The following is an 18,738-nucleotide window of genomic DNA, read 5'->3' on the forward strand; positions in this document are numbered from 1 at the left end:
CAGATGGACAAACAGTCGGGGAAAATGTATCACAGGATGGTGGAATGAGACCAGCAGCTATCAAGGATCATTCCTGCCTCCACCCACCAACCGATTTACTGCCCAGGAGATCACCGATCACTTTAAACAGACGATTGATACAATTCGCAAGGAGATCTCTACTGTTAAGATACCCTCCATGCTTTACACTTTGTACCCACAGGTACAATCATTACTTCCCTCTTTCAACCCCACCACTATAAGCAAATGCTACGTTCACCCCCTGGCTCTATTCTACACTCTCTAACCCACAATTTCAATCCCTTTCTCTCTTCTGGGATCTTCCCCCAACTCTCTAAAACATGCCCTAGTCACCCCCTTACCTAATAAGTCCTCACTGGACCCATCCAATCTTAACAACTTACGCCCCATCGTCTTGCTCCCCTTTTTATCCAAACTCATTGAACATCTAGTCTGCGACCAACTGAGCGACCACCTTACTGATAATAGCCTTCTTGATCCCCTTCAGTCTGGATTTCGTCCCCAACACTCCACAGAAACTGCTCTACTAAAACTAACAAACGATCTACTAAGGGCCAAAACCAATAGACACGATTCTGTACTGCTACTCTTGGACCTTTCTTGCTGCCTTTGATACAGTTGACCACCCCCTCCTCCTCAAAAAACTCCACGCCTTTGGTCTCCGTGACTGTACTCTTCGCTGGTTCTCTTCCTACTTATCCAACCACACCTTTTAGCGTTACTTACAATTCTACTTCCTCCTCTCCTCTTCCTTTCTCTGTTGGGGTCCCCCAAAGTTCTGTTCTTGGACCTCTCCTATTTTCAATCTACACCTCCCCTCTGGGTCCAATACCACCTCTATGCTGATGACACCCAAATCTATTTCTCTACCCCTCAACTCACTCCTTCAGTCTCCTCGCGTATCACTAATTTACTATCAGATATATCAGTCTGGATGTTGCACCACTTCCTCAAATTCAATCTATCTAAAACTAAATTTATAATTTTTCCTCCCCTCGTGCCTCTCCGAATTCCTAGGGGTGTATGGTGCATATAGCAGAAGTAAAGGAATGTCCGCAACAAGTGTATCTTTGCTGTGCTCTTTATTACCCAGCCGGGTAAAAACAATAAACTTGTGGTGAAGAAGGTAGAGGAAGGAAGAAGAAGAAGAAAAGCAAATTCAGGCGTAGTAATAGGGAAACAGTCCTGCTCTCACATGTAACACTTCTTTGCGCCACTCCTGCTTGAGTGGGAATAGCGTACCTGCACAGGCCTCTCTCACTGACCTGGCAGCCAGAGTATCGCTCGAACCTTTGAGAAGAAGTCTCTGCCACAGACCCTCCTAGGATGAATTCAGTAAGAAACCTCTGCCACAGGCCCTTCTGATTGTAGTTACGGAGATGTACCTCCTTAGTGAAATTACGCCTGGATCTCCTTATCTCTTTCAGGTACCGACTGACAGGTGACCAGCCTCTCAGTGTCTGGATAACTCGATCCCCGGTGGATTGTCGAGACCCTATTGGATTGCCAGCCTCTCATTGGCTCTCCTCAGATGGACTCCCCACCAATTATTTTTCTGTAATGGAGAGCCATCCTGCTTGCAATTTGAATTTTTTTTTTTGTAGGTTTAGCATATTGAAGCATCCAGAGTGAGAAGTCAGAAGTATGTAACAATGTCCCTTACACTGGTGTCAATGGGCAAAAAAAAAACTACAGTTGTCAACATTTGAAAGCAGCGACCACTTAAACCAGGGGTGTCAAACTCAATTTCATCGTGGGCAGCATCAGCATTATGATTGTCCTCAAAAGGGCCGCTTGTATCTGTAAGATTAGATATCCAGCGCATCACCTCCCCTTACATTAGATGTCAAGAGCCACCCCACCATCAGAAGTTGAGTCCCCCACTCTCCCTTACATCACAGTGCACCCCCCTTTCCTTATGCTGCTGCTGGGAAGAAGCTGGATGTGTTGCGTGAAAGCAGAAAGTAAGGGTCTGGAGAATGACCAGAGGAGGGCTGGAGCTCTCCTGCAGCTACAAGAGAGGTGTGAGGGCCACATGAAATGGCCTGGAGGGCCAGATTCGGCCCGCGGGCCTTGTGTTTGACACCTGTGACTTAAACAATTGAGAAAAAAAATATGGCGCCCTACTGAGCCCCCTGCCATCTGCCTAGAAGGAATAAGACACAAAATGTGGCATATTTGTTGGCATAGACAATTAATTGGGTATTGCTTTGCAGTGTATAGCTTGTAGTGTACCACCTTTCCCTGTTTGCTTTGCTATGGTTTAGGAAAAATAGGGCATGGGGATACACTGACAGGAAAGTGGGTGTAAAATACGCTCCATTTTTGGTGTCAGTGCCAGCAATAATAACACCCAGCATGTGTCAGGGCAAGCAATAACCTTCTGCAAGTGTCAGGGCAAGCAATAACCTTCTGCAAGTGTCAGGGCAAGCAATAACATTCTGCAAGTATCAGGGCAAGCAATAACCTTCTGCAAGTGTCAGGGCAAGCAATAACCTTCTGCAAGTGTCAGGGCAGGCAATAATTCCCAGTAATCAACTCTCCGCAACAATAATTACTGCCAGGATTGGTGCTCAATAGTTTTACTTACCTGAGCATCCAATCAACAAAGTTGCCTCTCTCCTCCGCTGCCCGTAATATAATTTTCCAGTTGTGCAGAATATCACTCTGCCAAACAGAGGGGCAAAGCAGGCTGTGTTCTGGAATGCACAGCCAAGTCTGAACCTCATGGTGGCACAGTACCTGTGATAAGAGTGCATGATGACATTTTGGGATTGCTATAGCACACCAAAGCACATAAACCTATCATGATAGAGCTTATATGGCAGTTAATAATTGGATTTGATTTTATTGAAATCTAGAAATAACCTTTAGGTCTCTATCAGACAGACGGCAGCGCTTTCTGTCCTCTAAAAAGTGATCCGCAGCAATTTTACATTGTGGCACCACGCTGCAACTGTGAGCCAAGCATTTGATGCCAATGGGCGAATTTCACAAGTAGTGTTATCTGTCAACTCTGCAGCCTGAGTTAAAAATGCTGAGGACATGAAGCAAAGTTAATTGTTTAGGGGGGGGGGGGGAGCAGGTACCTGGTTTTGACAGGTACCCGCTCCCACTTCCCCTCGCCCTCCCTCCCTGCAGTCTTCTGGGACATGTCACAGGTCCCAAAAGACTGCAGGACTAGACATGTACACTCCTGAGAAATTCTTTTTTGTTTTTGTTTCAGTCGTTTGCTTTGTTTTTCGTTTATCGGATCATTCGTTATAATCGGCATTCGTTATTTCGATAATTCGTAATTTCGAATGAATTCGAATTTATTACGTTCCATTTGTATAAATGCGGTATTCATTATTTCAGTAATTCGTAACTTCGGATGCATTCATATTCGTTATGTTCTATTCGTTTCGATGCAGCATTCATTATTTTGGATAATTCGGAACTTCGGATAAATTTGTATTCATTACGTTCACTAACAGCCGAATTTGAAAGGAAATTCCAATACCTATCATTTAATAGTTTGTAACTATTATAGTTTTTATTATTTATTATTAAGTAATAATAATAATAATAATAAAAAAAAACTATAATAATGGTTAATAATTGAATTATAAAATATATAAATTTATAAATTATAGAAAATCTGAAAAACTAAATTATGTTTTTTCGTTCTTTCGAATTTTCATTGTTTTAGAAAAAAAATAAATTCAAATAGTCTTTCGTTCTTTCAGATGCTTCTGAATAAATGAATATGCCAAATTTTGACAATAAATAAATACAGAACAAAAAGATTTGCACATGTCTATGCAGGACCATTCACACTGTGAAGAGGATGCTCAGCTGTTAAGCCGCAAGCTGTCACAGCCAGGTGCCCACAGTTAACACCGAACACGGTCCCCGCGCCCCCTCGGGTGAGCACAGTGCTGGATCCTGGTACATGTAAGGGTCTGATTAATAAAAGTCAGCAGCTACACTTTTTGTAACTGCTAGATTTTCATTTTTAGAAAACTAATTGAAGCTCCACTTTAATTTCTGTGCAAATATTTAAATTGAAATATATTCCTCATCAATCATAAAGTATATCAATATACTTTGTAGGGGACCCAATCTCTTTGCACACCTAGTTATTTTGTTTTAAGTGTAGCAGTGACAAAGCCAGTGCAGGGATTAGAGCTGTGGGAGGGGCCCAGCAGACCCACCCACTACAGGCTCCCTGCAGAAAATTATAGGAGAGGGCGGAGACAAGACCAGTCACCCTGCACAAGAAGAGAGAGCAGCAGTGAGCGGTCTTTATTAGAGGAAGGAAAAGCTTCACACTGGATTACTACGGGAAAAAATGCTTAAAGCATACTCAGATTCAGGTAAGAATACATATGACAAATGTATTTAGACAATATTTGCTTATCCTGGCGTTAATCTTTAATGGCTTGTGTCAATGGGGTATCACTTTTGTTGTCTGTCAATGAATTCTATGCAGACACAGGCTTTGTTTATTCTTTATTTACAAAAAAGAAAGTCCTACACAACATCCTTATAATTCTGAGACCGAAGAACGAGCTACGATTTCACTTAGTATGGCGCGGGGGAGCATGTCTGTCTTGGATATGGTTCCTGCTGAAGCTGAAAAGTGTAGAGCGTTCGATGCGACAGTCGTAAGGTGCGGAGGCGATATATTGGATCAGGCATCACATGTACATCCACTTTTCTGCAAAGGTATTCATCATTCCTATGAGAAACCTTGAAATTGAAGACAATGCGATATTTCGCATTCAGGGGTTCTCCGAGCACACGTGTGGGTATGTATGATGGATTCTGAATCATTATATTGTAGAGGAGTTTATAGTTGGTAGTACACTCTCCGGATCATGGTATTGGATTAACTAACCCATTGGCATTCATGATGCTATTATGGCAGCAACCAGCAGGGTTCGATGTGTCACTGTGGGGTAGTTCCTTTTTCTCATAGGCTGATAGGAAGAATGACAGCGTAAAGTTGGGGCATTCTTTAAATCAACATGCTGCATCCAGAGCAATACTGAGCATGACCCGTTCTCTCCAATGAGGCGTATGTCTATATATATATATATATATATTTTATATGTTCTAGATACATATATACACATACTTGTGCTGCATGCATTGACACATTATAGGTAGTCGAGAGGAAAATATATAAAATGATTCATATAATTTATATAAAGTGCCAGAGCTGCATTGTTATTATTTTTCTATATTGCCATCTCCTTATAGGAAGGAGACTGGTGAGGTTTGTACCGGGCGATGCTCAGTATCAGCCACCATCCCTTGGCTCACAGGAGCGTGAGATACAAGTCTGGTGGAGGTTCGGGATTGGGTGCCAGGTTGCGCTATCCAATCACCTCCTTCAATGCTTTCCTCTCCCGTTGGTTTGACCGCTGCACTTTCATCTCTGTCAGCTGGATGTAACGGAGAACGTTGGTATCTAGGGGAGATAGAAAGTAATGGTTTTAGGTATAGATTAAAAAAAAAAGGAGAAAAAATTCCATTATTTAAAATCAAGTTCAAGAGTACAGTCCAAACATTTGCCAATACCCCCCCCCCCCCCCCATTACGAGGGTAAACCATAACTATCAATGGGTTTTAAGGCTTCTTCTGCAATGTGCGCAAAATTGTGAGCTTTCCCGACATGCACCAAAACGCATTGCCATTTAGCAGGCGCATGGCGGTGTCATTAACTCTTAATAGCTAACCCATGCATCAGCTAGCACACATTTTTTCCTGTGGGCCAAAACGCATTGTGCGGCATAATTTTGCAATAGAGTCAGGGACTTCCTTTATGCGTTTCTCATGCGTGCAGTGAACAACCTAAAGGGACCCTGGTGACCGCCGCTGTTGGTCCTTACCACCATGTCAGCTTGAATAAGTCTTTGATGCCTTGGGGGGTCTTGGGAAGAGTAGGGGGGCCACTTAGATTTTTGCATGTACCACATGTAGCGGTGCCATTGTTGTAGCGTTAGGCGGGTGCCTTTCCATTTTTTGTTTGATTTCAATGACCGGGATTCAGATAGAGATGCGACGGCGTATCTCCTGATACGCCGTCATATCTCTGAGTTCCGTCGGTCGGATCTATGCGGCTGATTCATAGAATCCGGTTCCGCATAGATCTCCCTAAGATCTGACAGGTGTAAGTGACTTACACCGTCGGATCTTAGGCTGCAATTCCAGGCCGGCCGCTAGGTGGCGTTTCATTTTTTACACGCGTGAGGATTTCCGCCGATTCAGAAACGAACGCCCGCCCGTCGTTTTTTTTTTTTTACGTCGCTTGCGTTCGGCTTTTTCCGCCGTATAGTTACCCCTGCTATGTGAGGGGTATCCTATGTTAAGTATGGCCGTCGTTCCCGCGCCGAGTTTTGAATTTTTACGTCGTTTGCGTACGTCGATTCAGAAAAGAGCTGGAGGCAAGTTACGCTCACGCCAAAACCAATGACGTCCTAGCGACGTCATTTGGAGCAATGCACGCTGGGAAAATTCGCGGACGGCGCATGCGCTGTTCGATCAGCGCGAGGACGCGCCTGATTTAAATTGTAGACGCCCCCTAGCCGCGGAATTTGAATTCCGCCGGGGGATTTACGATATGCCGCAAGTTTTGAGGTAAGCACTTGCCTCAAAAACTTGCGCCGGCGGATCGTAAATCAGATAGGTTAGCGGATCTAAAGATCCGCTAACCTATCTGAATCCGGCCCAATGTGTCATTGACCAAAACTTCTTATCTTCTGTTGCCAATGCATGAAAACACACGTTATATGTATTGTGATGCGCTGTTGTTGACTTCTATTTGCCTCCCAACAAAGCACAGAAAAAAGGACATGCTCTATTTTTTAAAAACTGCAGATAATTATTTTATTATGGTGAATAATGCGTTTCAAGCTTTTTGCGAAGCATGTGTTAAAACACAGCAGTGTAAATTCCATGAATGTTTGGTTTAAGGGTTCATTTACATTAGCGGCAGAACTTGCCACCCCTCTGAAAAGCGGTCAGCAGTAGATGGCTTTTCAGAGGACAGTTGGCAGGTAGCTGGGAGGCTGGTCTCCTAACCGCCCATTTTATCCCTAAAAAGCCCACCCCACCACACTGCAAGTTGCAGCACAGACCCATTCATATGAATGGGTTGGGTTTGGTGGCCATTTCCAGCATCATGGCTGCGTCATGTGTACCACCCCCTCTCCACCCACTGTGTTGGGTTAAGATGGACGGTCGGGGTGTAAAGCTGCCTGTTTTCACTGCAAGTGTGAATGAGTCCTAAAGCTCAGTCACTAGATCAACATTTAAAAAAATAAAAAATAAAACCAGCCTCTAAGGAAAAGGATTTATAGTTACCCATTGCCTTGCCCGGATCACCCACTGGGAATAAAAAAAAATGAATCAAGAAAATATTGCATTATGGCCACCTAGATGGAGCTAACAATCATAATAAATATTTTTCCTATCATTACCTCCATTATCGGCTGAGAAAAATAGGAAAAAATTAAGTAAGACAATACTGCATTATGGCCACTAGATGGCGCTGACAATCATAATAAATATTTTTCCTATCATTACCTCCATTATCGGCTGAGAAAAATAGGAAAAAATTAAGTAAGACAATACTGCATTATGGCCACTAGATGGCGCTGACAATCATAATAAATATTTTTCCTATCATTACCTCCATTATCGGCTGAGAAAAATAGGAAAAAATTAAGTAAGACAATACTGCATTATGGCCACTAGATGGAGCTGACAATCATAATAAATGTTTTTTCCTCTTATCAGTTACATCATCAGCTGAGGAAAATACAATAGGAAACATTAATCAAGAAAAGATTGCTGCATGGCCACTAGATGGAACTTACAATCCAAATAAATATTTTTCCTATTATCGGCTCCATTAACCACTGAGAATAATAGCAAAAAAATGAATCAAGACAGTACTGCATTATGGCCACTAGATGGAGCTGACGATCATAAATATTTTTTTCCTATTATCAGCTTCATTATCAGCTGAAAACAATAGGAACAAATGAATCAAGAAAATACTGCATTATGGCCACTAGATGGCGTAGACAATCATAATAAATATTTTCCTATTATCAGCTTCATGATCGGCTGAGAATAATAGGAAAAATGAATAATAATAATAAAAAAAAAATACTGCATTATGGCCACTAGATAAAGATGACAATCATAGTAGTATTTTATCCTGGTGCCTACATGTCAACATACATGTGGTTGTATACTGCCATGGATTGGCACCAGGAAAATACAATTACGGTAAGAACTTGATAAAATTTCCCATTTTCCTGGTGCCAATATATGGCAGCATACTACCACATGTATGCAGCCATGGATTGGCACCAGAAAAAGAAAATTACGGTATTTGATACAACTTTCTATATATATATATATTTTTTTATATATATATATATTAGCAGCTCCATTATCCGTTTAAAATAATCTTAAAAAATGTATCAAGGATATACTGATTATGGCCACTAGATGAAGCTGACAGTCATAGTATTTTTTTTTTTTATCTAGTGCCAACATGGCAGCACACATGCGGTGGTATGCTGCCATGCATTAGCGCCAGGAAAATAAAAATTACAGTAACTACTTGATGCAATAAAATGGCAGCATACTACCCCATGTATGTCGCCATAGATTGGCACCAGGAGAAGAAAATTACAGTAAGTACCGTATTAATCGGCGTATAACCCACAGTTTTTCCCCCTGAAAATCAGGGGGGAATCGTGTGTGCGTGTTATTCCGCAATTCCTGCTGCCTTAGAGTGGAAGGAGGGGACGAGTGCCGATGCATTACACAGCGACGCAATCTCCTGTGTACCAGGCGCTCAGTCACACACAGTCCTGCCCCCTGGTCTGGCATTGTTCTGTCTATCATATGAGCCTGGCGGGACTGTGAGTGACTGAGCGTCCGGTACACAGGAGATCTGTGTAATTCAGCACTGGCGAGGCTGCAGATGGGCACTAAGCAGGCTGCGATGATGGAAATATTAGAGGCTGCAGATGGGAACTAAGCATGCAGCAATGATGGGAATATTAGAGGCTACATATGGGCACTAAGCAGGCTGCAATGATGGGCATATTAGAGGCTGTAGGTGGGCACTGATCCAGCTGCATTGATGGGCATATTAGAGGCTGCAGATGGGCACTAAGCAGGCAGCAATGATGGGCATATTAGAGGCTGTAGGTGGGCACTGATCAGACTGCATTGATGGGCATATTAGAGGCTGCAGATGGGCACTGATCAGGCTGCATGGCCACTGACCCTTATTTTGCTTCAAAGTTCTTTATTTAAAATTATTTTTTTTTTCCTGAAACTTCCCTCTTAAAATGAAGGTGCGTGTTATACGCCGATAAATACAGTAATTTTATTTTTTAATTGATACAATTTTCAGTTTTTTTTTTCTATTATCAGCTCAGAATAAAAGGAAAAAAATTATCAGGAAAATTCTGCATTATGGCCACTAGATGGCTCTGAAGGTCAACATAAATATTATCTTTACTCCTATCAGCTCCATCTAGTGGCTACAAGTTGGTATTTTCCTGATTCAGTCTATTTTGTATAAATCCCCCAAAAAATCTACCTGGAGAGAAAATAGCCTAATTTTATCATTTTTTGCCCCAATTTGCAATTTCACAGCTCTCTAATTTCTTTTTTTTTATATAAATACACCCCTATTGCTGCAGAGACACAGCGCAGGATTTAGTGAACTGCTGCAGGTCGGAGCCCTCTTGCATCGGTAATAAGGTGCTATATAGGGTGATAAGTCACTGCTGTGTTATCAAAGTATCCTCATTATTAAACCAAAGCCCTTATTTTCATGGCAAGACTGACCCGGGGACATTGCCCTTCTTTCTCCTATACCAGCCCCCCCCCCCCTAGATATTCATTGGGGGGCGGTCCTAGCAGTGGTCTTACCTGTTGGCTCTCGGCTGCGGGCGTCTTTAAGATAGAGCAGGGCATTGCCGTAGTCCCCCAGGTGGTAGAAGGCGATGCCCGCTCGGTACGTGGCTTTGAAGTTGCTGTTCTGTTTCTCCAGAACCTTCAGGCAGTATTCCTTGACTCGCTCATAATTCACCAGCTCTGACTGCAGTAAACAGGCTGAGGAGACAGCAATTGTCAGGGGAGAATGAGACCAATCCAGAGCTTCATAATGGAACAAACACAACGAGAGAAGTGAGCCCCCCCTCCCCCTCCCCCGTCAGGTGAAGCGCGTCGGGGACAAAAGGATATTTATATGATGTGATGTCATAACCCCCCCACCGGCCCCATGGACATTCCAACATGCAGAAATAACCTGACCGGGCCCAACGTAACAGAGAACAAAGAACCGATCGCATTCCCCCGAGTGCCACAATCATCTTATCCAGAGCTTTTTTTCTCAGAAAATAGGTGCAGGAACTCAACCACGACCCCATTCAGTTTTCACAAACAGTAGAAGGGTCTTAAAGGGGCATTAAATACCAGGATTGCATTACATACAGAGTGCAGAGTTCAGGGGGTTACACACAGAGTGCAGAGCTGTCACTTGTAAACACAGAAACCAGACTTCTGTGTTTACAAGTGATTGTGGTGAGCGGGCACCAAAGGGTCTGAGCCAGAGGTGGTGGAACTGAGTTCCCCCAAGTTCCCCCTGAAAAAAAGCCGGAGGCCAGATATATACCCCGCAGATCCTTACCTGCTACTGTTCTGGAGATATTCATGTGTTTCTCCTCAAGTCTCTTACGGCTCATTTACACTTGTGTTGCCCTCTAAAGAGCGATCCACCGTGAAAACGCGCATGCAGAAAAGCACCTGGAACACATCCCTAATGCTCGATTTTTTGCAGTGCTTTTTGCGGTGCTTGCTGCGTTTTTTGACTTGCGTTTTGCATTTTTAACCCCTTCCATACAGGGCATTTTCACCCCCTTCCTGCCCGGACACATTTTTAGTTTTCAGCGCTGTTGCACTTTGAATGACAATTGCGTGGTCATGCAACACTGTACCCAAACTAAATCTTTATGTTTTTTTTCCCCCCACAAATAGAGCTTTCGTTTGGTGGTATTTGATCATCTCTGCGGTTTTTATTTTTTGCGCTATAAACAAAAAAAGAGCGACAATTTTAAAAAAAACACAATATTTTTTACTTTTTTATTTAATAATTATCAAATTTAAAAAAAAAAAATTTCCTCAGTTTAGGCCGATATGTATTCTTCTACATATTTTTGGTAAAAAAAAAATCGCAATAATCGTATATTGATTGGTTTGCGCAAAAGTTAGAACGTCTACAAAATAGGTGATAGATTTATGGCATTTCTATTTTTTTTTTTTTTTTTACTAGTATTGGCGGCGATTTGCGTTTTTTTTACTGTGACCGTGACATTGCGGCGAACACATCGGACACTTTTGACACGTTTTTGGGACCATTCACATTTATACAGCGATTAGTGCTATAAATATGCACTGATTACTGTGTAAATGTGACTGGCAGGGAAGGGGTTAACCACTAGGGGGCGTTGAAGGGGTTAATATGTTCCCTAAGGTGTGTTCTAACTGTAGGGGGGAGGGGACTCACAAGGGGAGGAGATCGATGTGTGTTCCTCTGTACTGGGAACACACATTGGTCTCCTCACCGCTGATAGGAGGTGGATCTGTGTGTTTACACTCACAGATCCACACTCCTGCCGTGATTACCGGCAATCGCGGCCGCCGGGCATCCGCGCCGGTCACGAGCGCTGCCGCGGGCGCGCGGGCCCCCTAGATCACTGGGAACACAGGACATCATATGACGTCCACCCGGATCGGCGAGGGGTTCCTGCCGCCGTCATTTCCCTATGGCGCAGTATGGAAGTGGTTACATTTTTTCACATCAATTTACATTTTTTTACATTTCCTTTAACAACCAGCAATAAACAGGTTAAAAAACAAACAAAAACAAAACGCAGCAAAATTGCGGTAAAAACGCCGTAAAAACGCAGTACTTGCATTTTGGATGCGTGTCCATTGAATTCTATTACATGCAAAACGCTGCTTTTTGCGGGGAAAAAAAGTCCCCGACCCTTTCCAAAAACGCAGAGGCACAAAAAAGCATTGATGTGAACATGTTCCATAGGAAACCATGTTAAATAAATTCCCTGCATTTCTAAAAAATGCATCAAAAAATGCATTAGTGTGAATGGAGCCTAAGGGCCAGTTTACACCAAAGAAATGCAGTCTGGATGTGTTCTAGGTGCTTTTCTGCATGTACGTTTTTGATGCGTTCCAGTGCATTTTTTTATCTTTTTTTCCCTAACTTTGAGGGCCCTTTCACACTGGTGCGTTTTTGCCGCGTTTTTGCGGTAAAAATAGCGCTATTAAAACGCTCAAAACGCTCTCCATGCCCCTCCGTTGAAATGATTAATATAATTAATAAATAAAAACCGCTGTAAAAACGCTGTAAAAACGGAGCGTTAAAATCGCGGTAAAACACATCGATTTTACCGCGTTTTTACCGCGTTTTAAATTCATTTCAATGGAGAGATAGCGCTATTTTTACCGCAAAAACGCACCAGTGTGAAAGGGCCCTGAGGCTCGATTCACACCTATGCATGTTGCTTTTGAGCGTTTTTGCAATGCTTTTTGCATTGATGTGAACATGTTCCATAGGAAACCATGTTAAAAAATTTCCCTGCATTTCTGCAAAATGCAAAATGCATAAAAAAAAAGCATTAGTGTGAATGGAGCCTAAGGGCCAGTTTACACCACATGTAGTCCAGTGCGTTTTTTTTTTTCTTCATCAAAAACGCATTGAAAGTAGGTTATATGGTTTTTCAATGGCACTGGACTGCATCCAAAACGTGCCAAAAACTGATTGGAGACACTGCAATACAATATTTAGCCAGCAGGTGACACTGCAGATAAAATGTAATTGCTTCTGATAGGTGGATGGAGGCACAGTGCACAGCACATGGCCCCGCCCAGGAGGAGCTCACAGTGTGTACATTGGAGGAACATTCCTTGTGACCTCCGCCTGTGCAGTGTGTGGAGATGTGTCTGAAATCGGCATCAATGCTCTGGGTCATTATAACGTCTCAAGAAAAAATGTCCATCCTTCTCCTTCAATGTTCCTCATCATAGTGCTACAAAACGATCGTTGATGGGATTCATTCGAAAAATCAAACAAACTTTCTGAAAAGTAATGTTTTTAAAATTGATCAGTTCTGCCCGAAATAGTGTGGGGTGTATTTAAAAACAATTGGAGCTGTTTGTCCCGTGAGATTGCATGTACAGGCACATTCGCTCTGTGCAAATTCCACCAGAGTTGAATGTTACTAAGCAATTTTCTCTCCAGGTCGAATGTTATTCATGGAATAAAAAAATCAAGTGGTTCAAGAAAATACTGAATTATGGCCACTAGATGGAGGTGATGGTCATAGTAAATGAAGATTTATTATTGTATGATCATCATTGGTGTCAGTAAGAGGAATAGTGCCTCATCATTGGTATCAGTAGGAGCAATAGTGTCCCATCAGTGGGGTCAGTGGGAAGAATAGTGTTCCATCATTGGTCTCAGTGGGAGGAATAGTGTTCCATCATTGGTGTCCGTGGGAAGAATAGTGTTCCATGAGTGGTGTCAGTGGTAGAAGTAGTGCCCCATCATTGGTATAAGTGTTAAGAATAGTGCCCTATCAATGGTGTCAGTGGGAGGAATAGTGCCTCCTCATTGGTATCAGTGGAAGGACTAGTGTCCCATGAGTGGTGTCAGTGGGAGACGTAGTGCCCCATCATTGGTATCAGTGGTAAGAATAGTGTCCCATCAGTGGTGTCAGTGGGAGGAATAGTGCCCCATTATTGGTATCAGTGGGAGAAGTAGTGCCCCATCATTGGTGCCAGTGGGAGGAATGGTGCCCCATCATTGGTGTCAGTGGGAGAAATAGTGTCCCATCAGTGGTGTCAGTGGAACAGTGCCCCATCATTGGTATCAGTGAGAGGAATAGTGCCCCATCATTGGTGTCAGTGGGAGGAATAGTGCCCTATGAATGATGTCAGTTGGAGAGGAATAGTGCCTCATTATTGGTGTCAGTGGAAAGAATAGTGCCCCATCATTGGTGTCAATGGGAGAAGTAGTGCCCCATCATTGGTGTCAGTGGGAGAAATACTGCCCCATCCTTGGTGTCTGTGGGAAGAATAGTGTTCCATGAGTGGTGTCAGTGGTAGAAGTAGTGCCCCATCATTGGTATCAGTGGTAAGAATAGTGCCCTATCAATGGTGTCAGTGGGAGGAATAGTGCCTCATCATTGGTGTCAGTGGGAGAAGTAGTGCCCCATCATTGGTATCAGTGGGAGGAATAGTGTCCCATGAGTGGTGTCAGTGGTAGAAGTAGTGCCCCATCATTGGTATCAGTGGTAAGAATAGTGCCCTATCAATGGTGTCAGTGGGAGGAATAGTGCCTCATCATTGGTGTCAGTGGGAGGAATAGTGTCCCATCAGTGGTGTCAGTGGGAGGAATAGTGCCCTATCATTGGTGCCAGTGAGAGGAATAGTGCCCCATCATTGGTGTCAGTGGAAAGAATAGTGCCCCATCATTGGTGTCAGTGATAGGAATAGTGCCCCATCATTGGTGTCAGTGGGAGGAATATTGCCCCGTCATTGGTATCAGTGGGGGAAGAATAGTGCCCCATCATTGGTGTCAGTGGGAAGAATAGTGCCCCATTATTGGTGTCAGTGGGAGGAATAGTTCCCCGTCATTGGTATCAGTGGAGGAGGAATAGTGCCCCATCATTGGTATCAGTGGTAAGAATAGTGCCCTATCAATGGTGTCAGTGGGAGGAATAGTGTCCCATCAGTGGTGTCAGTGGGAGGAATAGTGCCCCATTATTGGTATCAGTGGGAGGAATAGTGTCCCATCAGTGGTGTCAGTGGAACAGTGCCCCATCATTGGTGTCAGTGGAATGAATTGTGCCCCGTCATTGGTGTCAGTGGGAAAAGTAGTGCCCCATCATTGGTATCAGTGGGAGGAATATTGCCCCAAGGGCTGGATAAAAGCAAGCACCGGGCGATAGTTTGGAGACCACTGGGCAATTCAATGGCCGTGTATTAAAAAGGCCCCCACTAGATGGAGCCGATGATCACAGTAAATACGTATTTATTTTTGTATTAGCATCGGCTCCATCTAGTGGACATAATGCAGTATTTTCCTTAACCATTGGATTTTTAATGAATGCATTTCTGAACACGCCCAGTGGAGCCCCTCCCATTATCGGGTGATAAAGCAGAAGGGAGGTAAATGTGGAGCCCCTCCCATTATCGGGTGATAAAGCAGAAGGGAGGTAAATGTGGAGCCCCTCCCATTATCGGGTGATAAAGCAGAAGGGAGGTAAATGTGGAGCCCCTTCCATTATCGGGGGATAAAGCAGAAGGGAGGTAAATGTGGAGCCCCTCCCATTATCGGGGGATAAAGCAGAAGGGAGGTAAATGTGGAGCCCCTCCCATTATCGGGGGATAAAGCAGAAGGGAGGTAAATGTGGAGCCGCTGTCGCTGCAGGGCGTCCCAGAAAGGGACCTGTGAGATGTGGGCTTATGCAGTAAAATGAACAAAATGTAGCCAATCGGATAACACTCTGATGAGTCAGAACAGTGCATGAGGGATTCCAATTGGCTCCCATATCTCGTAGGGTTACCATACACGTTACAATCTCACTATACAGTCAACTTTGGGTCAGGCTGCACTCTCGTACTATCTCTGATCGGCCCGGCGGCATCAGGAGATTGGAGGCATGGGGCAGCTCAGCTGGAGGCAGGAGAGGTCGGGTGAGGGGCGCAGGCTGAAGGAGCATCCCACCTGGACATGCCACCCGCACTCCTGGTAGAGATGGCACCTGGAGCCGGGTGCTGCCATCCGTCCGCTGCCGCCCCCTTAGAGGCCTCTACTGTCCCGCTCTTCGCACCTGCTGCCCCCGGATCGGGAAGCAGGCACTCCGCACTGAGGCCGCTCTTCCTAGAGCAGTACACAATTTTTCAGTCAGCCCCTGGGCTACAGAGTCCCAGCGGGGGTAGGCGGAGCCGCCGGCGTCGACTTCAGTAATTGAGCACAAGTATATTAGGCGGCCGCGAGGCCCCTGTGATTGAGAGGCCTTAGGTGGCCGCCTAATTAGAGAGCCGCCTCTGTTTGGATTTACCAAAACTATGTAATATGAGAATCTACCTAATCTATCCAATCAATTTGTATCCAATCAGGGAGGCCCTTGTACTGCTTAGCTGTTGGTAGATCTAAAGGCAATTGTACAATCAGATTGCAATGTGTGTGGTGAGCTTTAACTTGTTACAATCACCTTTTAGATTTGCCAAAACTTTGCAATACGAGGATCTACCTTAAATATCCAACCAATCTGTATCCAGCTGGGCAGGACCTTGCACTATATACTTGTTGGTAGATCTAAAGCTCACCCAACACGTTACAATCTGATTGTACAATCTCTTTTAGATCTACCAACAAGTATGTAGTGCATGGTCGTGTTTGATTGGATCGTTCAGGTAGGTCCTCATATTCCTCAAGTTGATTGTACAGAGATTGTATGATCAGATTGTAATATATATGGTGAGGTTAACCACTTAAGGACCCCTTCACGCCGATATACGTCGGCAGAATGGCACGGCTTGGCACATCAACGTATATGTACGTGGCTCTTTAAGCCCAGCCGTGGGGTGGCGGGCGTGTGCACGCGACCCGGTCCAAAGCTCCGTGACTGCGGGACTCGTGGACCCGATTGCCGCTGGAGTCCCGCGATCGGTCCCCGGAGCTGAAGAACGGGGAGAGCCGTATGTAAACACAGCTTCCCCGTTCTTCACTGTGGCGCCGTCATTGATTGTGTGTTCCCTTTTATAGGGAAACACAATCGATGATGTCACACCTACAGCCACACCCCCCTACAGTTAGAAACACAAATGAGGTCACACATAACCCCATCAGCGCCCCCTAGTGGTTAACTCCCAAACTGCAATTGTCATTTTCACAGTTTGCTGTGAAAATGACAATGGTCCCAAAAATGTGTCAAAATTGTCCGAAGTGTCCACCATAATGTCGCAGTCACGAACAAAATCGCTGAACGCCGCCATTGGTAGTAAAAAAAAATAATAATTAATAAAAACGCAATAAAACCATCCCCTATTTTGTAAACGCTATAAATGTTGCGCAAACCAATCGATAAACGCTTATTGCGATTTTTTTTTACCAAAAATATGTAGAAGAATACGTATCGGCCTAAACTGAGGAAAAATAATAATGTTTTATATATTTTTTGGGGGATATTTATTATAGAAAAAAGTAAAAAATATTGCATTTTTTTCTAAATTGTTGCTCTATTTTTGTTTATAGCGCAAAAAATAAAAACCGCAGAGGTGATCAAATACCACCAATAGAAAGCTCTATTTGTGGGGAAAAAAGGACGCTGATTTTGTTTGGGAGCCACGTCACACGACCGCGCAATTGTCAGTTAAAGCGACGCAGTGCCGAATCGCAAAAATTGTCCGGGTCCTTTAGCTGCCTAAAGGTCCGGGTCTTAAGTGGTTAAAGGAGATTGTGTGAACAGAATATGGCGAGCTTTGTAGTGGATCTGTACGGAGGGAATTCATAGGCCGCTACTGTTGACCTCCTCTTCCTAAAATGCTCATTGCCTTTCACATGGATGGCACACACAGGGAAGTGGATTTTCATTGATAGTTATTCGATCATTTGCAGATTCGATCTTTCTGCACATCGATTGGATAAAAAAAAAAAATTCAAAGCGTGTGTGGCTATCTAATCAATTTGTATCCAATCATACAGGCCTTTGTACTGCACAATTGTTGGTAGCTCTCAGGCTAGCCTCACACATGACCTAGCGCACGCGCGGTTTCATGCGTTTTTTCGCATGTTGATTGTAGGAGAGCCTGGCTGCCCTTCCTATGAGAAACACGAGAAGAGAAATCCTGTGGCACACTGAACCGCATGATGCTACCGCAGCTTGGTGCGCATGTGCGCAAACGCAGGTGTGCGCCGAAACGCGTTAGCACCATCAGGAATCGATGGCTAAAGAGCAGTGCGTCTCTGCGCATGTTGGGCGGTCCAGGGGTCTCAAGACTTTCTAACCGAAGGGCCAGTTCACTGTCCTTTGGGAAAACGTGCAAATTTGCGCATGCTCCTGAATAATGTGAATCAAGCCCCACATCTGTAAACGTGAGCAAAATCGCATTGCGTTTTTTTGCGTTTTAATGCGCATTTGTACGCCACATGCATAGGACAACCTATTGATTTCAATGGGCTGCCCTACACGCGGCTGAGTAGCTTGTGTACCTTTTTGAATGTTGAGCTTCGTGCGTTTTTTTTTTTAACCATGTTTTTTCGCGTGACAAATGCGCGTCTTTTTTTTACCGCGTTCAGGGCGCCGTCAACAATGAATGGCACAAAAAATGTCTTTTGCTCGTTTCGTAAAGAATAAAGTGTGATTGTGGCCCATGGTAGATCGTACAATCAGATTGTAATGCGCGTGGTCAGCTATAGTCGGAAAAGGAGCGATGAGACATGTGTTGCAATAACACGCAGCAGCCAATCAGAAATTATCTTCCATTGTCCTAATAAGCTTCTCGATATTTAGGAGAGCCTAATGTCACGGCTGGCTGGGGGCTCTTCTAAAGAAAAGAAGCCCCGTCGAGGTTTCTCCTCCCACTGCAGGGTGACCCAGACAG

At 44.0% G+C, this 18,738-nt stretch overlaps 1 protein-coding gene across 2 annotated transcripts in view; it reads right to left on the reverse strand.

Moving 5' to 3' along the window:
* Positions 1 to 4,502: 4,502 nt before the first annotated feature.
* The window catches only part of TTC9B (tetratricopeptide repeat domain 9B), a 15,079-nt gene continuing 843 nt past the window's right edge, over positions 4,503 to 18,738 (reverse strand). The window contains exons 2-4 of one of the 2 annotated variants that reach the window (XM_040323139.1): positions 9,976 to 10,158; positions 7,375 to 7,398; positions 4,503 to 5,479 (exon numbers count right to left, since the gene is read on the reverse strand). In XM_040323139.1, the coding sequence (XP_040179073.1) occupies positions 5,385 to 5,479; positions 7,375 to 7,398; positions 9,976 to 10,158 (302 nt within the window). In that variant the 3' untranslated portion in view covers positions 4,503 to 5,384. The remainder of the gene's footprint in view (positions 5,480 to 7,374; positions 7,399 to 9,975; positions 10,159 to 18,738) is intronic. The other variant, XM_040323140.1, reaches the window with a different exon arrangement.

This window comes from Rana temporaria, chromosome 9 (genome assembly GCF_905171775.1).
Source record: "Rana temporaria chromosome 9, aRanTem1.1, whole genome shotgun sequence".
NCBI classification, from domain to species: domain Eukaryota; kingdom Metazoa; phylum Chordata; class Amphibia; order Anura; family Ranidae; genus Rana; species Rana temporaria.